Below are 24,229 nucleotides of genomic sequence, written 5' to 3'. Positions count from 1 at the left end.
ATTAACATATAACATATATTACCAATTTATAAAATCTGATTCAACGTTCCAGACTAAACTACCTAGGACTATGTAAAGTAATATTAATTTACTTCATCTCAATTTTAATATTTTAACAAGCAATATTAATTTTAATTATTGTTGTATTCTGATATATTTTTGGCTTGCCTGCTAACTACATTTTATTCTGTTTCGGGGGTCCATAAACCTCAACCTATACACATCAAAACCCTGATAATATGTTAATGTAGCAGTCACAAACATCCAGTAGAAGTAAAAGCAAATACTCGAGTAAAATACCTCAAAACTGTACTTGAGAAAGTGCACTTTTTGTTCCACCATAAGGAACATCTCAGATTTATATAATATGTGTCAGGCTATATCCACAGTTTATATAAAAATCAACTGTGCAAAATGATCTGATCAAAATTGGCATAATGAACAGAGATGACAAATCCCTATAACAAATACTCTGGAACTGTTGTCAAACTCTCAATGAATCACTACCATCTTTTGTTGATTTGACACATTTTAAAGGGAGGTCCAACTCATCTGCAGTCCTGTATCCTAAGTATGTTGTCCAAGCATAATTTGTTCACTCGCAAGCTTAATCCTTAAAGTGAGACACACACTTTATTAAGTAGGTTATGTGGTGCAAGCTGTGGTCTCTCTGTTTGGGTCCCCCTTTGTGTTTCACAGGGGTATAAGAAGTCTCCATACTCTAAAATCCCTACATTCAAAATCACATGAGTAGGATACTTTCAGTTACAGTAAAAAAGTAAAAGTACTGTAGAATTGCTTGTTTCATATACATATCTAATTAGATTAATATTACTGATGCATATGTGTGTAAACCGCATGTTATGGCTGTAATAGGTTGAGGTGGAGCTATGTTCTGCTAACTTGTTTGTGATTCAAATAAACCTGTAGAATTGACTGTACAGTATCTATTATCTATTTCATAATTCATACTAGGCTGGGGCATTATTCAGAAAGAGGGGCTAAGACTCCATTATTGGCTAAACAATAGACTAAACCGACTTGATAATAAAGGTTTTTGCATAAAAAAATACATACATAATTTAAAAGGAAATTATTTGTATGAAATATCTTAATCAGTAAAGTAATTAATTGTGGTTGTTAAATCAATGTGGAGGGAAAATATACTCTATTTCACTCTGAAATGTAGTGGAGTAGAAGTATAAAGTAAACGGAAATACCCAAGTACAATGCAAATAGCCTACTTCTACTTGCTTTTGATCGACGTTTAATCGGATTTTATCTCATACACTTTACATGATGCACGATTATTTCAACCTGTTTATATATGCAGACTTCTTAATAAAAGCATTGACGTTGTTTAAATCAAGTGACAGATGTGACTTTGCTGATGTTAATTGACAGATGACGAGGATGACATAGGTTCACGCTGCCAGAGCTGCACGTAGGCCAAATGTCTGGGGGAATTCAGTGGCAAGGAAGAACTGAAACTGGGCAGGACACCTGCCGCTGCATGTGGTGCTTTGCTACACTGTCTCTCAAACAGCTCACTGGTTAAATGAAATGCAGAGGAGGAGCTGCCTTCAGTGGCCCCAGAAGAAACTTCCCTGTCAGTTGAGAGTGTGAGAACAACTTGGAGTGCAGCACGCAGTCAGTCTCGGAGCATCGCTTGAAAACCCAAACCACTAGAGCACCCTAAGCATCTTTATCCTGTGGATTGTTGGTTCATCACAAAACTGGCGGATTGTGGAGTTTCCATTTTGTGCACAAAAGATGGATTTGCTGCTTGTTGGAGAACCTGGAGATTGCTCATTAATGGAAAGTGTCACTATTTCGGAAGTGAGAGGAGAACCTTTTCTTAGTGTGAAACAGTGAAAGACGACTCTGCAGGTATGAACTCCACGGGAGACACAGAGAAGAGATTTCCACCGCCCACCATTCCGGTGATTATGTTTATTTTCGGGGTGGTGGGAAACGTCATTGCCATAGTGGTTCTGAGAATATCACGGAAGGAACAAAAGGAGACTACTTTTTACACACTTGTATGTGGCCTGGCGGTGACAGACCTCCTGGGCACCCTGCTGGCAAGCCCTGTCACCATCGCAACCTACATGAAGCGCTCCTGGCCGGGAGGTGATCCGCTGTGCCAGTACTCCGGCTTCATCCTCCTCTTTTTCTTCTTGGTCCAGCTCAGTATTGTGTTTGCAATGTCAGTGGAGAGATACTTGGCAATAAACCATGCGTATTTTTACAACGAGTACGTCAACCAAAAACTCGCCGCGCTGACTCTTTTGGGCATTTACATTTCCAACATCGTGTTTTGCGCGCTGCCCGGCATGGGGTTCGGCGAGGTGAAGCTCCAGGACTCGGGGACCTGGTGTTTCATCGACTGGCAGACCAATTACACAACAGTCGCGACTTTTAATTTGATGTACGCGGGCGTGAATTCAGCCATTGTGTTGGCCACTGTCATATGCAACGTGATGGTGTGCGGGGCTCTGATCCTGATGCACAAGCGGTATATCCGCCGCACATCTTTGGGCACAGACCAGCGGCGCATCGCGGAGCTCAGGCGCAGACGGAGTTTCGGACGATTAGCTGGCGCAGAGATCCAGATGGTGATCCTGCTTATAGCAACCTCCGCTGTGGTTCTCATCTGCTCCATACCTTTAGTGGTGAGTATTGGGAAAATTTAACCTGTCACCGGGTTTGTGCATAAAATATTGTTTAGGCATTAAGAATGGCACATATTAAGTGTGAGAAAGAAGAGCTTACAACTAAATTCTTGAAAAAATAACAAAAACAAACGGGGGAGGTGGGATAATTATAATAATATGTTAAGTGAACTTCATGTTCCAGTTCTAGATCTTTGTGGTCAGATGACGCATTTCCCTGAGGCACCAATGACAACGCTCAGGCTGCAGTCCTTTCAGCTTTGTTAACAAAAGCAGCATTTCCATAGTTTTAGTATTAGCATAGTAGGGAAATATGCGGCTGAGAACTGATTACCGGCAACAGTCACTGAGGGGGTTGGCAGCTCTCTTCCCCAGACGGAGCAAGAGTCGCTTAGAGAGTTCCCCAATGAGTTTGCTCACGCAGGATGGAATGGAAAGCAGTTATCTCTGTATCTCTGACTTCAGTGATAGTGTACCCATGTGTGCACTTACACTGTTTTTGCAATCATTCAGGTCTCCTTCTGAATAAAAATACATTCAAAAGTTAAGCTGAAGTTACAAATAAAGTGAGCATCTTCTAAAGTTGTCTTTTTAGTACAAAACTCCTTCATTGTTCAGCTCAGCCCGGAAACAGTGTCCCCTGAAGTTTTCACTAAAGAGACTGTAAGTGTGTAAGATCCCCTCTTATATTGTCTAATTGCGCATATCAAGGACTGCACTTTTGATCCCTCATCTATTCCACTGGAATAGTTTTAGAAAGGGATGTTTTAATGGCCAGTAGGAACAGGAGGAATAATTATGGCTAGCCAAATCTGCTTTAAAGTGGGTGTTATTTTAAGACACACTTGGAAAAACTGTTAAATTATCGTTTAAGGACCTCACTTCTATACTTGAAAAAAAATAGCAAGCCTTTTGACTCTGGCTTTATGATGAGGCTGATTATTAGACTCTGGGGAAGCCCAGTGGCCAAATGCTGTCTTATGATGAATGATGATGAGAATTGTAACTCTGTTTTTATTGGCCTCTTGCCATCCCTGCTGTGGTTACACAGAAGTTACACTCAGTATCTATTTAGATTTGACCATTCTGTGCTAGCCATGTAGGAATATGTAAAATAAACAATGATTGTACTCTTGTAAATTAAGTGTAGACAAGTTTGGGCTTGAAAAAATATGAGCTCAAATTGTTTCTGCATTTGAAATGTGTTTCCACGTTCCTTTATGTGACAGCCAAACAACTTGTGGATGCTTGTTAAGTTCCTAAATGTGTCTACCATTGCTCTTTTCTCTTCTATGCCATCAGTGGAGGATCTTTGTGAATCAGCTGTACAGAAACCAGAAAGACCCTTTAGACCTGCTGGCAATCCGCATGGCCTCTGTCAACCCCATCTTAGACCCTTGGATCTACATCCTGCTCAGAAAGACAGTGGTCCTCAAGCTGATGGAGAAAATCAAGTGTCTGTTCTGCAAAATGGGCGGAAGGGGACGAAGGAACGGCGGGCAGTTCCACTGTGCCGACGGCCACTTCTCTTCCTCCATCATCTCCAGGGACTCACCCTCACTGGTTTCACGTGAGCTTCGGGAAATGATGAACACCTCCCAGACCTTCCTGTACCCATCTGAGGGACACACCGGGAGGCTGGGGTCATTTCAAGCGGGGACGCAGGGCGGCTCCAGGCCATCGACTGTACAGACGTTACAGGACCCCCAGGAGGTCGAGGGGCCTCAGACGGGGCTTTCACAGAGTGATTTAGAGGACACAGCGCCGGGCAGGCTAATGAAAGAGCTTCCATTGTGCCCAAAGGACCCTGCCCTACATGTAACCTTCACAGATGAGGCTGAAAACATACAGGAGAAATGTATATGACAGTCAGCGTGATTTCGAAAAGCTGTCATCACTGTAATAAAAACGCCTCAGGACTGAAGATAGGAACTAATGAGAGCAAAAACGTGATAATGAGTAATGGAAAAGCGTGAAGACTGAACTATCATCATCAATCTATAGATATTTAGTGGAGAGCAAATAAAAAGACATTTGACAGAAATTACGGAACTACATAGCCATTATCAATATATTACTCCTCAGTCATAACTTAACACAAACACCATATCACAAAATACACTTCAGTACAATCACAACAGTTATATCATCAAAACACAGAGAACAACATGACGTAGAGGAGCTCCTGTGTTGCACTTTTTGAACTCTGAAACCACTTCTAGGCTGTTAGTAATGCTTGTTTTGTAGCATTGCACAATGACTGTAAAGAATTCATGTTAAAATGTGAAAAGTTATGTGTTATGTTAATAGTTATGTTAATTTATTAAGTATGAAACTGTACGTTATCATCTTCTCTGTGAGAAGGTCCAGATAGTTTGGAGCCATTTTAAATCGGTACAAGATGAATATGTTCTCTCTCGTTTTTCTTTTCTTTTTTTTTTGTATGTAGGAACATTTGCAGACAATTTGGTCAAACTGTTTGACAGAACATCAAAGCTACAATTCCCTACATTTCATAACAAACGGCAGCTATACTATTGGCTTTTCCACAATACAGACACTGGAGGATTTTAGGAGGCCTCCTAAAGTAATGTGTTAATAAAAAAACATTAATTTGCTTTTTAAGGATTAATCCAATTACATATTATTTGCATCTAAATGGGGAATTAAGAAGGGGAAGGAGAACTGAAGACATTATTCAGTTCGTGTCTGATGAGTTTAAAGGTTTTTGCCTTTTCTAACAATGGATTTCCTGGTGTAACACAGCATTAATGCTATTGTTGCTATAAAGGTTGATATAAAAACCATTATATATTTCAAGACTAATGTTGTACCAACTGTGAATATGGTAAATATTCATATAAATAAAGAACATGCATCACTCTTTTGCAAACTGTAACAGTTAAGGTTTAGTATGATAGTGATGTATTGCAAACTCTGTGTTAGTATATGATATTAGGCTAAACATGCATGGTGAATATGTATAGTGTGCAGTAAAGCAGGAAGGGAAATTACCAGGAACATATTTAGAGCTGAAACTATCAGCCGATTAAGCAATTATCATTTAAGTCATTTTTGAAGCAGAAATGACCAAATTGCACCAGTTCCAGTATCTTAAGTTTGAGGATTTGCTGCTTTTATTATTGTAAATAAAATTTTTAGGGGGACAAAAAAACTACTTTTAAGACACCACCTTGAGCTGGACATATTTCACTATTTTTGAAAGAAGAAAATAATCTGAATATTAATTGAAAATAATCCATAGTTGCTATTGTACAGATGCTACTGTATCTGTACAGACACAAGACATAGGTCAGCAAAATCTAAATAACCTGCATGAGGCCTCTATGAATCTTTACTGAAAATGAAATATTGATGATCCTCAACAGAGCAACTTTAATGATTCAATACGTATCTTTATTGATCAAAACAACTGAAGCTGCTGGCAGGTCATGTGCAAAGACATGCTGCAAAGCTTTTTATGAAAACCCTAATTAATAGTATTTACTGGATGATTCATTTCTATGTCAAAACAGATTCAGAGATAGCTCAGCCAGATCCCAACGGAAATTCAAAGCTGTCTTCAATTAAATGCTCTACAATAACATTTTCTTTTGCCAGCCTGTCACTGCTGCAGAGAAATTACAGGTCAGCTTTTATTCCTTTCATCTACAAGAGCGCTATAACACATTTTTAACCAACAGCCAGTTCAGGTGGCATGGCACCGCTCACCTGCAGACAGATTGTTTCTTCATCCCAGAAAATTTTCAGGTCCAATGTGGCCGGTGTCCAGAGCCTTCCGATAGCAGTAAAAACCTCCCTCTGAGAACAATATCCCATAAAGAGAGTGTGACCTCAGACTGAGAAATCTGTTAAAGCTGTTGAGTCTCTCGGGAGGCAGGGAATAGTGTTGACAAAGCAGTTGTGATAGCATTATAACAGGGCAAAAGTAAAAATGATTCTTTTTGGAAACTCGTCCCCTCCTTCCCCAACTCATCAGCTAAGGCCAGTAATACACTTTGGTATGTGTGACAGACTGTTTTAGACATTTATACCCCTGCCATGGGGAACCTGTGAAAACAATCAGCTATTAGAAGATGCCACTCAAAAAGCAGTGTGCTCATGTTGTGGCCTTTTAGCGAATGAATGGAGTTAAGAGCAATTGGAAATTCCAGGACATGATGGATCTAAAACTAATAACAGTATTTGTACTATTGTATTTGGGCTATGGCTAATTTTAGGGTTGAGGTGCATGAGGATATAAAATTAGGTCAGATATATTTAGGATTATATTTATGCTAAGGTCATGGTTAGCATTACATGAAGCAAATAATCCAGAAATGGAGATCTTTTGTCTTTATCATACCCTTCAAGGCATATCACCACTGTGTTTGTGCCTTCCACTGGTTGCTGGTGCTGTCTTAGCTTTGACAAGTCTATTCATTTAGTCTATTCATTCATCATTTCTTTTAGTCTCAGGCGCTCTCTGATCCCATCATAATTGTCATTCTTAATGTCTATTTGCTGTTTTGTTTTGACTAGACCAGCTTTGGAAAGTTGAAATAAGGCATGAGGCAAACCATGAATTCTTTCAAAAATGTCCATTTTATTTTATCATAAAATGATGCACAAGACATCTAGAATATTTCCATATGATGGAGCTGTGCAGCCATAAACTGCAGCCTTACCAGCAGCTCTGACATACTGTATTTAGCCACAATGGTGCTTTGAGCTAACTGGTAACATTAGCATGCTAACATGCTCACAATGATAATGCTAGCATGCTGATGTTAAGCAGGTGTAATGTTTGAATTATTGATAATTAGGACTAAAGACAAAGCTGAGGCTTCACAAACAGCACTCTCCTGGGTAAAAGTCCGGTGTTTGACCCATCCATCCAACCAGTCTTAGGGCCAATACATCTATTAGATGTTCAAGTATTCACAGCAGAAGTGACAACTTTGACCTGCTGGTGGCCCTACAGATAAAGGCAGGCTATCACAAATTCATTAAACCAAATTTAATGGCAATCCACCCAATATAGCTTTGAAGACATTTCACTAAAAGCAAAACAAACATAAAGCTCCTGGTGGTGCTGGAGAAAAAGTCAGGGGATCACCATAGTCAGTTTCATTTTTCTTTCCCGAGAGCCACGCTGCAGGCATATCTAAAAACATGGTGTCTTGGGTTTGAATACTTCGCTCAGTGTAAACATCAAATAACTACAATGAACAGTTGAAATAATCTGATTTTGTCAGACAGTGTGGAATAAGATGATATTAACAACTCTGATGCTAATATAATTAACTTGTATGTTAAGGCCTAACATTAGGTACTAAAAGGGTGCATGTTCTCGACATCACAAGCAGCTGTAAGGTAGATGGAGTGTAGGTTTGGTTTGGTTTGGAAAAACAGTCAAACAATTAACAACAATCAATTAAATGGGATTTTATTTATTTATTCTTCATTGCAATAAAACATTTTGTTGTCATAACACAGTGTTAACCAAGAAATTGACTAACCATCCACTGGAGCATCCAGATACATGTGTATTTAAGCTAAAATACTTGGCACACCTTAATTAAACACAGGTGACCTCCATTTATCTTATTATGCAACTTTTAAAAAAAACAGCTGCAGTAGAAATGATTTGGGTGTGTCGCAGACAAGGGTGAGACAACTTCTAATCATGTTCTGAATATGATCTTGGTCTTGACATTTACAGAACCGTTCAGAATGATCACATGGCAGAAACCCTAACCATTGTTTACATGACCTGCCAGTGGTGATGACTAACCACATACATACAGGATAAACAGGGTATGTTCAGATCCAGTTTTCAGAGTTATTCATACAGAACCTGTATTATCTCGAGACTTCCAGTGGCCCTTTCATAGGAACTCAATTATTTCTATATTTACAATGCCCTACAAAGGAGGAGCACCAACTGCTTGAGAAGTGAAGCTGAAAATAACTTAATTTTTTTGTATCTAACATCCACACATGTAGGGTTTCTTTCCACAGGTTTGAAACAAAACCACAGTCACGATTGTAGTAAGCTGAATCTTAATATTGTAACAGTTACTATCTCTACTGACATTTTACATTAAGAACATTGCCTATACTATAAGTTATACTTTAGATCATATGATGTTTGTTTTTTTCTTTGACTGTTGTCGCTGTTAACTGGTTTGGAAACAATGACTTGCTGGAATAACTGAATAAAGCTGTTACAAGGAAACAGAACACAGCTTGTCGTTTACTGCGTCGTCTTTTATATCCTTCATCGTGTTTGCTACTGCATTTGACTCTGTAGCATATTATATAGAAGTGCAATTTGTTTATTTGTAAAGGGTCCCCATCGCCATAGCAATCAGCTAATCTTCATTTGGGAATGTAGCCATGAATAAGTTGCCAGACTCATGTTCTCTAACTCAGTGGTTCTCAAAGAGAACCAGGGGTGCTTGAGGGGGTTCCATGGGGTCCCCAGCAAAAACGGGAATAATTTATTTTCACTATAATTCCATCCATGAGTAACACACGCCTATAATGCTTATGGGATTCATACACCTTCTGAAATAAATCATCTAAGTCAAAAATCTATCAGATGGGCATTTCTGGGACAAAATCTTTTCAAATGGGAGAACCACTACTCTAACTGATAAACTACCTATTGAGCCTAGTGCTCACTTGTCACCACCCGCAATTCATTCAGTGTTTCAACCATTTCATTTTACTCCTCTAACAAACTGGATTCTAACAAATCCGCAGGTCCTGACGAGCTTGATCCTTACTTTCACAAGTTAGCTGTACATTTGCCTTTCACATAACACATTGCAAACCTTCTTTCCAAGCTGCAACTTAAATTAAGTTTATTTTTTAGGAATAAATCCTGTTCCTGTATAGTAGTTCCTAATTGCTAAACGCATGTTGATTTTGCTATTTGTGCTCCAATATTGTCCAGCATATTCAAATTTATTTCCAAGATTCATTCAAGTAATCTCTTTTAAATAGCTTATTATTATTATTATTATAGATAATGGTCCCCAGAGGATGAATTGTAATGATTTTAATCCCCTGTCCTTTTATCTATTGTGTTTAAGTCAAAATCTGGGTTTGCCCAATGCTTTGGATCGAATACCTGCAAAACTAATGACATTCCCATCAGTACCTTTATTTGTGTTTAGTGCTAATCAGCAAATGTTGGCATACTAACACGCTAAACTAAGATGGTAAACAGTGTAGCTGCTAACAGTAATGTTAGTGCTGTCATTATGTGCATGCTGCTGCTAACATTTAGTACAGCCTCACAGAGCTGCTACAATGCCTGTAGACCCTTATTATTGTTACTAACAAACTAATTAATATTGGGTTCAACCTTGGAACAACTTGGGAAAAATCTAGCAAGTCATCTCCAGAAAACATCTAAAGATAAAAGATAACCACCAGACTCAGAAAACCAGCAAGACAGAGCACGACAGGAAACACAGAACTATCACACATTTTGATTCATGTTTATTACTCATTTACAATTTGCTGAGCATGCATGCCCTTTTTCAACAACCTGTTTCACAAACACAGACGCATCAAAACACCACAGACAATAACATCTGACTATCAGAGCTGATGTGCCTTAATTTATAAAGACCTTCATCAGGTCACCTAAGGAAGCAACTATTTTATTCCGTTTAATCTCTACCACCTCTCTTTCTAATTTTGATTTGTGTTCATAAACCTTAATTAAATTCTGAAAGATTAATTTCTTAAATGTAGGCTACTACTGAAGCAAACAGTTTTAACTCAAATGTTTGGGTTTCTTCAATAATGTGCTAGCAGCTTCATTTACAGGATACTTAGTGTGTTGGAGCTTCTGTTTTCCTTCTTAATTTGTACATCTTTTATGTAAACTGAGTCTAAATTGTATAACAATCCCAAATAAAAAGGCTTGACAATTCCAACCAAGCTAATTTGCTAAATGTGAGTAGAAGCTTCTCTTCCAGGGACTGCCAGATGCTTCTTGGCTGAAATATGACTCTCAAGCTGTTTTCTTGGCTGTCTGGAACTGAAGGTGATTTACAGTGATGAGCCAGAACAGATTTAAAATGTCTTTAATCTTTGGGTGTGCATGCAAAAACTTTACATGCACATATAATGTAATTAACATTAAAGGGACGGAAAATGTAAAACAATAAACCTCAATTGTATTTTATTCTGTTGCACATAATCCTTCACTAGACATTGTCAGAGCATGTTTGCTTCTAAAGAAAAGTTGTTATGCTATAGGTTAACACACTCATTGCGGTTTCAGAAATAATCCCATTCCATCCTAAAAAATGGAACCCAGACATTCAATTCACGCTGAGACCAGTTCAAAGTCCTCTTGCTTTGACAAACTGTTCCTTTGATGGTGTCGCTGTGTCCTCTGATCCCCCTTCACCAGTGACTACATTTTTTATATTTCCCTCAGCGTCTATGACCACGGCGGTCCTCTTCAGCTCCTCATAGCGCGTCTGTCGCTCAGCAACGGCCTCGCAGGCTGCCAGCACCTCATCCGACTCAAAATCATAGTCCTGCTCGAGCTCAGGGGCATTAAGGATCTGTTTTTTGGTCTCCTCCTCTTGTCGAATTTTCTCCATGGTAGCTAAGTGCTGCTTCTGTAACCTGCACGCCCACGCCAGGTCTTCCTGCCACAGGGTGCGGTCTGACGGACACAGGTGGATCGCAACCTGAAAGGACTTCACAGCCTGCAGGGACAGTACTGCGTGAGATCAGGATTCATACACAAGCTTTTAGGGGTGGTCAAGATAGGAGTAATTGCTCACTCTGCCAGTGAAGACAAGTTCATAGTCTCCAACAAATCAAATGTTTAGCCGAATTCTTTCAGGCATGTTTATGGGCTCACTGTAACTATCAACAGATGAATGGTGTGACGCTGGCATCTGGGCAGCTGAATGAGCAGGTGAGCACATCGTCAAGGCCAACATCGCACTGTATTGCAGGCAGATTTTTGGTTTCATTATGAAGAGATCAATATCTCTTAGCTGACTGTGCAGCTGTAGAGCAAAAATCATTGTCCTATTGAACAGGAATACAAATGGCTGCAATAGTTTATGGGACCTGATGTTTGATGAACTTTCCCTGTGACCACTTGCTGCCTGCGCAATGGTGAAAGACATCCATCCCAACATGCTATTTGAGATGACCAATGAACTCATAAATTAATATATGATAGTCTGAAATCTGTCATGCATACTCTAAAGTAGAGGGATGTGTAATGGGAGGTCCATGTTATATGAGTAGCGCTGCAGCTAACGATGATTTTATTACTCGAAGCTTCTATAGATCATTTCATCGATTCATTGATGCGTTGTTTAAGAAGTACTTTTGCCTGGCGGCGGCAGCACCGCCCCCCACCCCGGTCACAGGATCGGCTGTGTACGTTGATAGATGATAGATATTTATAAGTCCTTTCGGAAATTGATAGTGTGTCATACAGCAAACGTCAGACCAGAAACCAGACAGCTGCTTTACCAACACAAACATCACCCGAGTGCTATACAAGTTATACTAAAGGTGCAGCTCCCCGACACCAAGTTACCTCATGACTGTGATATTACAACCCTCAACTCACTGCTCCACCAGAAGAACAAACAACACACGTGTGTGCATTTTCAGCTGAGGACTGCAGCTTACTTTGGCTAGCCTTCAACTCAACAATCAATCATGATTTCAGTTAAAAGCTAAAGTTACTGTTACCTTGTCTGTGGTCCGGGTGCTTTCTGATCAGGTGCTGTCATGCAGTTGCAGTAGGCAACATAAGTTTCGTTTTACGTTGGATGGACTGTAACATTACAGAGCTGTTGTTTTCTTTTAGCTTGAAACAATCCCATACTTTCTTTTTTGTCCCTCACTATTTTCTCTCTCTTCCTCCACCTTGCAAACAGCGTAATCATAATCACATTGTGTTCACACAGTGCAAGCGTGATGTGTGACAGTAATAAATGTCTGTGTGAAACAGTGTGCTGTATAGTTATGGGGATTAAACGAAGCGTTGATGCAAATAATTTGTGTCGATTCATTTTAGTAATCGATTTAATTTATGAATTGTTTCAGTGTGAACTTGACTCCCCCTTAAAGTTGTTCACAATTATCTACGTGACCCTGGCTGGAGCTTGAAAACCTGTCTGCATCAGTAGTGCACCAAATCACAGTTCTCATACTCCCACTTTAACGCCTACGTTTGCATGAATTAGCACTAGCCAGTGAAGATGACACAACTCAAGGTAACAGAAAGAACACAAGTTAAGCTAATTTCAAGGAGCATTCCCATTTTAAGGAGCACTACTCAGGCTTGAAAAAAAAATCTATATAGTTCAAAACTATATACGTAGTTGAAAAGCTTAAATGATTGATGTGATAAAAATGTAAGTTTAACCGTTAGAATGTGACTCGATCAGCTACATTGTTTTACTAGATAAGACATATTACTCTTTTGTAGTTTTCGGAACCACAAAACACTCCCACTCTCGATGTGTTACAGATTTAACTTTCTGCCTCACAAAAGATCTTTGTGACAAAAGCCAAGTTTACTTTTGATCTGTCATCAAGTTACATGTTATTGACAGCTGATATAACGCTCTTTACGAATGGGAACAAGACGGGAGAGAGAAAAGATTCAATAACAGATTTGTGTCGGAGCTAAGAGAACCCGCACTCCGAGTCGCTTGCACCAGCGCGGCCAAATAATTTCTCACGCTTGCACTCTTCCCCCAATGGCTTTAAGAAAACATGGACTTGTTGCAAGGAATTTTTTAGTAAACATAAAAGTAAACTGGTATGAACCTAATATTTGATTGGATTCCATGTGAAAGAATGATCGTTCTTATCAACCTCTTAATGGGAATCTCGCATCAACTTGACGTGAAACGTTCCCCACCTGCAACATAAATAACTGTACTGTCAAGTTCAACTGAAAAAGTCTTTGACAGGTTAACTATAATACATGTTTGACAAATGAAACTGTCTGTGCTTAAAACAACATGTCGTGTTTCATCTTGAACAGACTAGTCTCTTGTTTTTAAAGTAATCCTTTAGCAGACAAAATGCTGCAGTAGGCAGATTAACTGGCTTCTCTGCGAAAATTGTGGCTTGAAAATGTAATGATGATGAGATTAATGGCAATGTCCTGTCAATGTCAGTTTCCAATATTTTTTTAAAACAGTAAGAGAAGTGACAAAAAACTAAATCAGAAGCTAAATGCTTGTTTTATTTGGGTACTTTCTATTTTCCTTCAGTAAGGAAGAAATAAATGGAGATTAAAAAGAAAAGGAAAAGAACAGGCTCATGAAAAAAAACATGGCGAATCGCTGCACTCACATTTGCACACACAGACACTACTCGAACATGTCGATGCATACAAAGCTTTAAAACTAGACTGAACAAGCCTCACTAAAAATAGATGTGCGCTTCCCCCCCTTCCTTCCCAATAGGTTTATTATACAAGGAGGTGTGTCTATATTTGGTTTAGTTTTAGCTCACATAACTTTCAAAACTTCCCATTGTTGATTTTGGTGCCGTAGGACAGGTCTCTTACTTAATGCACAGTGCCATTAACCGGAGGCTTTCTGAGTTCAGCCCTGTTTGCTTGGCTCTGAATGGGCGAACAGTGTAACTATGATCTGCAAGTTTCATACACCCACAGGTCCCGGCGTGTTTTGGGGCAATTTAAGCAATCGTCCCAGCCCCAGGCACCAGGCCGTGCTTTGAAAGAGGCAAAAGGTTGTAAACAGAGATAACTGACGGATCTTAGACACGGCTGATTTAGAGTCATCTACAAAAACGGATCATTGCAAAATCAAACATTCAGAAATGAAAAGGGAACATTCCGATGATCATTTGTGACTGACTGCGCAAGAAGCCGTTAAATGTTATGCAACACTACTGAGTGAATGTTGGTACGGCCAATACATGCCAGCTCAAATTTTGGTGTATTGTCAAAATGGCGCCATTCACTACAACCATGAGATGCATTCGATTTTAATCACTGCAGTGAGCACGGTTCAGCCATCCCCAAAACATTAGCATCTCATTTAGTAAAAAATATTCTGTAATTCCCCCCCCCCACAGGTTGTGTGTATTTCCTCCAGCTATGATTCATAAATTCCTCTATCTAGTACTCGCATTAGTTTGCAGCCCTGAATTCAGGGGCATGGTGGCTGCTGAGGAAGTTCTGTGCGAGTGCTGCAACAGTCAATAAAGTAGCAGTTGAAAGCCTCAGCTAATCTATATAGGTCTGAGTCAGATTTCCATCTAGGTCACTTCACTTCTAATTTGATTTCCTGACCTGTGGTCTTGGCATTGTCTCTTGCCTTACTAATAATGTTTACAAGAAGTTAGCCTTGGCCTTTCTCAGTTCCTTAATTACCTCGTTTCTTAACATAATAATTATGTTTATCATGTTCTAATTTAGATTTAAGAGCCAAGAAAATGTTTTTTTCCCCCAATTTGTTTCCTTTAGTGGGATTATAAACTGTTCCGGCTTTTTTAGGAGTAGAAAAATTTGTGGGAAAGTGTCAAGCTGTGATCAATGGTCATCTGTTATGAACATGGCGTATCTAAATTAATTTTCATTTGGGGTGTATTGCAAGCAATACTCACCAGGTCCACCTCTCCCAGGCTGAGCTGGGCACGGCCCAGAGTCTGCCAGCCCTCCCACCAAAGGGGGCGGAACTTCACTGCCATCTCCGCTGCCTTCACAGCAGGGAACACTTCCTGCAGAATGGTCAGAACCTGTAGAGAAATATGATGTGGTTCAACGGTGGGCATGGAGTACCCTTCACAAAGTATAAAAGTGGGATTCCCAGTGTTAACACAGTATGTGCACTACATTAGAATGATTTTATGAATGTCCAACTGAAAGAGTAGGGCTTCATGCTCTATATTGTATTTGCCTTGAACAGTCCTTGAGGGTGGTCTACACAGTTCATTTCAGCCACATTTTTCAGTCGCCCACCTCATGTGTCTGCTCAATACAGCTATCTATAGAGGCTACGTAATGATTGTGCTTCATGCATATAACACTTGCCCTTAAGCTTATTTTTATGATTAAATTAAATTAAAAATTTTCTGCCATTTCATCATTATAGATACAGTGATTATGTACTGAGCTGTGAACGAGTTGGGCAATATTTGAAAGATATAAGATTCCATATTTTTTAGCAAGTTCATGTTGTCAATATTTGTAAATATTTTAGTTTTATAAATTCTATGTAGTGTGTAGAGCCAAACAATTAGTTGATAAATTGATTTGTCAATCAACAGAAAATGAAGTAATTTTAATAACTGATTAGTGACGTGACTCATTCAAGGACATACGGCACAGTGTGGAACAATAGCACAGTCATGGTCATAAGATTACTCTCTGTAATTTGCACTGAGCTCGTTAACCTCTGTAACCTTGCCAGACGCAGTGGAGTCTTATGAATCATCTTTTATTCAGACATTAAGTAGATAAGTGCATGCAGTTTTATAAGAATACTTTTACTTTTACTTTTGTCACATAGGAAACAAGCTGTCAAGGAGCTTATACCATTGTGCATGTATTTGCATAAAAAACGGAGACAAAACATTATTCAAAAGGCTCACTAATTACTGGCTGTGCTGTTTTTATTGTCAACTGCAGTGTAATGTTCTGTCTGGCGCCGAGACTGTGACAGAAGTGCCTGAAAAATTGCTGCTTTTTCTGTCAAAAGATCATACATATAGGTTTGTTTGTGTAAAGCAATTCTACTTTGACACAGCAGCCATCTCACCATCTCACCATCTCACCACGATACACATGTCTATTCACATATTCAGTGGCGACACGAGTGCACTTTTGACCAAATAAACCACAGAACTAAGAGTGAGGAGCAGTGGCTCTTCTGTGTTGAGTGTCTTTCTCTGTAGCACTTCAACAAGAAATTCAGATGAAATAGCACTACTGCATGATACAATTAAATTCAAAAGGGTATCAAAAGGGTACACTGAACCCAAACCAGGTCCAACATCTAGGTGTAAGTTTTATTACAGCCTTTATACCTATGCTTGGCACATAGGCCCATTCAGCCCAAGACCTGTCTGCCTTTGTCTCATACTGAAAGAAATTTACAAATACACACATCCCAATGAAAAATAGCAATAAATGTTAGTTTAAAAAGTAAATCCTAACTTTACCACAAAAACAGTTTTAATGACCAAACAAGCCACCTCTCACTATCACCAAGATCCCCTTAAGTTTAAAATCCTTTACATGGCCAGGAAGAAGTGGTGACAGTTTTACAAATGCAGCCAATTTTCTGTAGAGCGCACTATAGTCTGCTGTGGCAGACATACTGTAGACATATGCGGACATACATGTTGGTAAATTACTGATTGAGTTAAATGAGAAGAAAGTGATGAGGGGAAGTAAATGACCAGCATCAGTGTAACCATCTTCGTCATCTGGGCCAGTAATGGGAATAGAATGAGGTTGAGCCAATTTTCAACCTAATGAATGTGAATCAACACTGCTAATGGATACTAATAGGTTACATGGGCTGCATGTGTGTAGTGAAACACACTGTGGCTGAATCTAAGCAAAAACAGAAGTACGCTTATTTCGTGCTTCAAGTCAGTCATAACATGGGGGAAAAATCCCTTTTGTGGTGTTGCTTTCCAGGCGTGGCCCTCTAATGATTTCCTTCTCAAATATCCTATAATAGATAATATTACATTAGTCATACAATATTCCATGTGATGTAAAGGGCTATAAGGAGATATTTTATTGTGTTAGTTGTAGTAAATGAATAAGAAATAATGCAGAGCGTTCTGTCCGTCTGTCTACCTCCTCTGAGGAAAAGGAGAAGCTACAGCTGAGGAATGATGACAAAAAAAGCCTCAAAGACAAAGACATCGACCGTGAGGAAGTGAAAGGGACAAGAGAAAGGGACAATGAAATGGAGCTATAAAGATAAAACATTAAAGCTGTTGGAAACATGCTGCAGACTTTCTGTGCTGATATCACCTATCTAGCTCAAATGCATACCAAAGTGGCAGCTGAAAGAGGGCCTACGTGGCTGGGATGGCTGATAAATAATCACACACATAATACACAGGCGGGGGATGTGTATACGTACATACACAGGATGTGGTCAATAGCATTCCCAAACAGAAGGACATGAACTTATCTTGAAATTTCAAGCTGCATAACAAATTGCTTGATTTACTGTATGTTAGCTATAATTTCCTTGGTATATCCAGAAAACAAAACCCCGGACATATCGTCCTATCCAGATATATAAGCAACCTCCTGGGCTGAAAAATTAAGCCAAAAACTGCAGTTCATTGAATGGCCACTTGAGGCTGGCTCCAAAATCGAGTCAGTCACTGTAGACCCCCATGTCAAAATTCTCAACTTTACAGCAAAAATAAACATGTTTACAGCCTGGTACAGTTTTGGTGTCTAAAGTTATTTCCCCCCCATCATGACAACTGTGTGAGGGTAAAGTTTTATATAACTTATACATATAAATCATATTAAGGCTTAAAGTTATGCATGATTAAGGATGTGGCTGTTTTGAATGACAGTCGGTTGCCCTCTCATGTGGCTAGCTGCTAGATGGTTCAGCAACCAGGCTTCATTCGGCCCACCTTTGGTCTAGCCAGAGTCAGGCACTGCCAAGATGTCGTTAGCTGGAGAAGCCCACATTGAGTTCTAGAAACCATGTTTAATACAGCCTATGGTACACCCTCAAACTCTGAAGGTAGGCGTTTGACTCCTTCTACATTTTGTAAACATGTACCAGGAAACGGAAGATACATACTATGTCTTAGACATGTGGTTAAAGACAATTTTAACCACGTTACCTCAAGACTAGCTGCTTAGAGCAGAGGTTCATACTTGTTAAAGTCTATCTTGATACAACACTCATATGTGCATATGAGTGTGGAGGTGATATTTCTGGTTCTGTTGCCTCAATTTTTATCCTTTCTGTTTGATTGTTTATTTTTAAAATACTGTGAATCCAACAATTTTACAGGAGTGGAATGCTTAATCGGTGTACTCCTTCAAGCCAGACTTGAAATACTCATACTTTAAAAGAAAAGGAGCAGCAGATATGGCGAGAAACGTGAGAAAATGAGTAAATATCAAAATATAGGTTTATGATATACCTGAGACTTCATCTCATACAGTACTGGATTGTCTGGAGTCAGCTGAATGGCTTCGTCCCACTTCTTAACAGCCTCCCAGTGCCTAAAGAAGACACACACTGTAGTTCAAACATACATGGTAAAACTGGGGGATTAATCAATAACATGAGAAGAGTTTGTTTATGGCATCATAAAGCATAACCTGGCTGCTACTGGTGCACTGTATACCTTTGCAGTGTGATACACTACTAAACCACCATGCATCTGAACTATTTATGTTGCGTGGATGTTTATTGGTATGACTTTCAAATTACCCAACGCTATCAACACCATACATTGCGGGTGTTGCGCATGTTGCACTACATCAAGGTAAACATGACTTTGGATTGACTTTGGCTGATGTTCAACTCTTTGGATAAAGCAATGCTAAAGCACGAGAGACTCAAACAGACAATCATGTAAAGCAGAGCAATCAGACGCTCACGTTTCATCGTGTCCGCCCTGAGATTTCGATGTCACCTAACGCATGGCCACGTGTTTGCTCAGTGGATTTCTTAAAGCTGTTTTCCGTGGTAATTTCTTGTTATAGAGAAGTTGCTTGTGTTATTGGAAATCTTCCCCGATCCTGTCTTTCCAGTCTTGAGGTAAATAGACTTCTCTGAAACATGACTGAGTCTTATTTCAGTTAATGTTTACTAGTCTTATTTCAGTTAATGTTTACTATCACTTACGCATTTTAGTTATTCCTTATTTTCACTCAAACAAAAAGCTCTAAATCAAATGAACTGATCTTTGTTCTTTAGACATGTATATAGAGTGAAGAAGGATAAATGGCTCAGAGGAAAGCATGACGCTGTAAAGCTGCAAGCACACCTGTCCACCTATCTGACAGAATGGCATCACAGGCTAAATAAACACACGCATGGCATGTCCACTAAAGTGAATAGACAGGTCTGAAATCAAACTCTCCCCAGGGAAGCCTGTAATGCAGTCCGTTTCTTATCAGATAAGACTATCTGAGCTAGGGATACACTAACATTGGTTACTAGCTCCCTTTTTAAGACATGCAAAGGGAAAAATAAATACATTTGGGCAGAAGTTAGCCTCACTCCAGGCAACTGTCAGCACTGTAGTCAACTGATCTGTTTTGCATAGATGTGTTCACAATTATTTAGGTTTTTGTCAAGCCGATATTCACTGAACGGACATGTGAACATGTTCATGCTCACTCTAACAACCCTCTCCTCTTCAAGTCAATATTGACTTAAGAATCATTTCAATAGCCTGATCAAGACAACGGCTTGGAAAGATTATGAAGCGAAATCCTGGGTTTGACAACACAATGTGTCTGTCGTGTCTACATCTTTTATAGCTTTATTGAGAAGGATATCCTGGAAACAAATCAAAAGCAATTAAAACCACACAATGAGACCATTAACACTGATCGGTTACAAAACTTGGATTACAACCAGAACCAGGATCAAGCCTGTGAAAACATATTCCACTGCTATTGAACAGTCAGAGAGAAGAAGAGAGGAAATGGAACTACAGCAGTGTAGAAATCTTCCAGATGAGGCAAAAGGCACTGCAAAATCATGTGCGGAAATTAAGCAATATGACAAACTCTACTGTTATCACAAGTCTGTACATCAGTCAAAGCAAGGGGCAGACAGATAGGGAGAGACAAATAATGAAAGTCAGATACAGTAAGAAGCCTGCAATAATTTAAATAATATAAATGGTTGTTTAAGAGGTTTGAAGAAAGAGTGAACAAATGTGCAACTAATTGAGATATGTTATTGTGCTGAAAAAAGCAGAGGGTTGGGACATTCTGACCACTTTATACACAGCCGTCCAAAATAAGGAACCATCCCGAACACATGGTTATGGTGACAGCACAAAACCAGTAAACTGACTGGAATGATTAATGCTCAACGTTTGAAATAGCCTCTGAGAGCCAGATTACATCTTGCAAACTCAATTTTGTGAAAATATTGACTCAGCATGACAGCTAGAATACCATGTTTTTTCAGTTTGGACGGGATCAAGCTGGTATCTGATTGAAGGAGAGAACTTTCAATCTGTCATCTTTTGTACGACCTATTTGAAAAGACAACGGTCTCAAGCAAATGCCTGTTGAGCCTTGCTACGGTCTTTGCGTGACTATTCCAAATGTTCAGAAGACTTAAGGCTCTCACTTCAGTGGAGAACAATAAGTAGTGGCCCAGAGTTAAGCTACATTTACAAATAAATGTATGACTATTCTTTTTGAGTGTTTTGTTTTTTCAACCACTTGTTTATCAGTCAGTTAGATAGTGGGTATTATTTTATTTTCTGTGCAGTTCATTAATAAAAGTGTCACCCAGCCTTTTCATGCATATATAACACTGACTGTCATCCTTATTAAGATTCCACTCTGCACAGCAGCAATAGTCGATATTACAGAGAACATTTTGGTGTGCTGCTGTATGAAGGTTGCTGTGCCTGTAATAATGCGACTTATGACCCTTATACATTTACATTGAAATTATATCTGCTGACCATAAAAATGTGGAAACCTATCTGCAGAACATGTGACTCAAGGGCCTACATTAGGAGCATCTAAACCTTCTAATGTCATCAGAAGTCAATATCGTTAGAGGAGAAAAACTACTGGCTGACATCCCCGACCAGACACCATCTGAACAGCCATTATGGCGCAGCAAGACATCATTTCCCCGGCAAAATCCAGTTTCTCTTTGCAAATCCAATTACAGGCAGTTACTAAGGGTAACACTATTAGATCTTCTGGACTGGGCTTTTTCACAAAGTGATTGTCACTTGGCTAAAAAGGTCAATTATAATGAAAAAAATATCAGTTCCTTAAGGAGGCCTATTTTGGTCTCTAACATCTGGGTCAATCAAAAACAACTTCATGCAAAGTCAGGTGAGTGATTTTTTGTCACACAATATAAATACTAAATATGGTGTTGTTAATTGTTTTTTATATTCACAGGCAGAAATCACTTAAAATAATAATATTGGCTACTTTAATTCAAAATAACATATTCCACAGCAGTATACTTCAAGGGGATTAAACATGTCTTTTTTATCACTTAAGTTTAAAACCTTTAATTAAATTGCCATTTTTTTTATTTCACACCCTAATATTAAACATAGGTTGACAGGCATGAAGAGCCAGCTTGTCCAATGGCCAAAATAAAAATGACTGCCGTTATATCCAAACCCAAATCTATACAATAAAGTATCATTGCAGACACCAAAGCACAACTTGTGCTTTCGCTAAAAAAAAGCCATAAAATAAAATTCTGGGAAAACCTCAAGCTTAGATGGCTCTAACTTGACTGTGCCTTTAAAACACATTATTTATTGAATGTTTATCTTTATTAGCAAGTCAGTACAGCGCTATTAGCTGTGTTAGATGGGTATGTGTGCTCTGTACAATGGTGCCCTCTCTTGGAAGATTTCTAATATCACATGCCCCAAGCTACTGGCAAAGTTGACCTTCTTTAGGCTATTCTATAGAGAATTTAAGTATGTCCTCACCAAAACACATAGTAAAAGCTGAAAGTGTTGTTATCCTTGTTGCACTCTCCTCTCCCTCCTTTCTCACAGTAAAATTCCTAATCATCTTGCTTCAGAAGATGAGCAGCTGATGGTTCACTGGCTACAGCATTAACTGTTTCTGGACAGTACCATCAAAAGGTGTAATTAAGCCCCTGCTATTCAATACTGTAGTGCACATAAGGAATCCAGCAGCACACAAATAGACAGGAACCCCTCAGTATCATAGAATAAAATTTGAATCAAGTTCTAATCCTGCTTGCTATAAAACTGGCACAGAGGACAGAAAAAAGGCTTTCGAAGGAAATAATAGTGCATGTAAAAAGCTTGTTTGTTCAACACAATTCTTTTCATGCAATAAACAGGTGAGCAAATATTTAATGTACAGTATGTATTCTTCTAGAATTGAATTTATAAATGAGCAAAAACATCTAACTAATCCTGCCACCCATGCAACAACTAATTAGTGTACAGCTCTATGAAGAATTAATATGTGACTCCATATACAATGAATTCAATAAAGAAGTTACAAAGCTGACCAAATAATGGATGTTTGTGTGTCTGTGTTATATTTTAAGCTGTCACTGATGTGCACAAAGCCAGCACAGAAACTGCCAGCTCTTAACAGCGTCCCTCACCTGCCTTGCTCAGCCAGCAGTGCACCCTCATCCTTCAGCCTCTTGCTCTTGGCTGCGCAGTCCTCCAGCAGGACCTCCCGCCGTCGTTTTATTGCGTGCAGCCAGTCCACATCCTCGTCCTGACTTGGTCCATCATCGTCAGCCTTCTCTGCCTCAGCCTCAAACTGCTGCACAACTGACTTTAAAACCTTCTCACCAACTTTCCTCTTCCAGCCAAATGAAGCCATCCTGTAGGGAAACGGGAGTTGACTGACTGACACACGCCGTGATTCCAGAAATCCTACCTTCTTCTAAAATCAGCATGCAATCAGTACTAGAAAATCCTTGGAGACAGACCTTTATTTTGAAATATCAGAAAACTGGCTACATTTAGATGTATCTCTTATTTAAGTACAGGACATATAAGTTAGCTAGATACCTAAGAGCTATAAATAAAAACACTGTCAACACAAAGCTAGCTAGCGTGAGCTATTTAACTTAGCTAACGTTAACATTTGCCCATACTCTTGGCACCTGTTGGCAAGTTGCTCTTGATTAAATGTTGACATAATTCATATTGTTATTATTTTAAGTACAGTATGCTCATGAGGGAGGTAAGTACGCACAGGCTTCTGCAGCTTCCCGTGAGCAAAACTAGCTAGCTGAAGCTAACGGTCAGCCATATTTGGTAACTCTTCCTGTATGACCCGGAAGCTGTGGTGACGTTTACATCGTCTCTTAAAGAAACACGAATCGTATTTTAAAGATGATCTTACAGCATGATAAAAAGAAATACTCTAACTAATGCTTTTATTTTTCAAGAAATGCCTTTACTAAAATGTAATGTCTGGAACAGACCTCAATTGTGCCCACTAGATGACACCACGGAGTGCAATTTCATACCATACAAGATGCCATTTTTAATAAAGGTCACAGATTTAATCTAAAATGATTATTGCTTCCCATCACAGTAATGCCATACTGCCATCTAAATTAACAGCTAAAGTCAGTGCTATTTCAAAGTAACAAAGACTAAGGACAACTTACATGTGAGAGTCAGTGAATAAACCTTTCACCTTTGATATCCCATTTACATTGCAGGTAAATATGCAGCATAAAAGCAGTAGCAGGTGGAAAGGTTCAATGTGAACACCAGAACCAGACAGAGATTAAAGCCTTAGGAAACCTTTGCAGGTGTTAAGT

General features: G+C 39.2%; 2 protein-coding genes across 2 annotated transcripts; one reads left to right on the top strand and one right to left on the bottom strand.

Moving 5' to 3' along the window:
• The first annotated feature begins 1,565 nt into the window (after nucleotides 1-1,565).
• On the top strand, nucleotides 1,566-5,559 carry ptger4b (prostaglandin E receptor 4 (subtype EP4) b). The gene is made up of 2 exons (XM_038734015.1): nucleotides 1,566-2,675; nucleotides 3,978-5,559. Exons 1-2 carry the CDS (start codon nucleotides 1,893-1,895, stop codon nucleotides 4,539-4,541), a joined length of 1,347 nt encoding a protein of 448 aa, XP_038589943.1. The 5' UTR covers nucleotides 1,566-1,892; the 3' UTR covers nucleotides 4,542-5,559.
• A 4,609-nt stretch (nucleotides 5,560-10,168) lies between these two features.
• Nucleotides 10,169-23,759, bottom strand: ttc33 (tetratricopeptide repeat domain 33). The gene is made up of 5 exons (XM_038734016.1): nucleotides 23,653-23,759; nucleotides 23,048-23,275; nucleotides 18,867-18,948; nucleotides 15,333-15,464; nucleotides 10,169-11,419 (listed from the first exon to the last, which is right to left on the bottom strand). The coding sequence occupies exons 2-5, from the start codon at nucleotides 23,272-23,274 to the stop codon at nucleotides 11,045-11,047; spliced, it is 816 nt and encodes a 271-aa protein (XP_038589944.1). The 5' UTR covers nucleotide 23,275; nucleotides 23,653-23,759; the 3' UTR covers nucleotides 10,169-11,044.
• Nucleotides 23,760-24,229: the final 470 nt, after the last annotated feature.

The sequence above is a fragment of the Micropterus salmoides genome, unplaced genomic scaffold (assembly GCF_014851395.1).
Source record: "Micropterus salmoides isolate LMB-PRFRI ecotype aquatic unplaced genomic scaffold, ASM1485139v1 Ms_hic_scaffold_20, whole genome shotgun sequence".
NCBI lineage: Eukaryota > Metazoa > Chordata > Actinopteri > Centrarchiformes > Centrarchidae > Micropterus > Micropterus salmoides.
The sequence above is the reverse complement of the archived record's forward strand: the minus strand, read 5'-3'. Positions and strand labels throughout refer to the sequence as shown.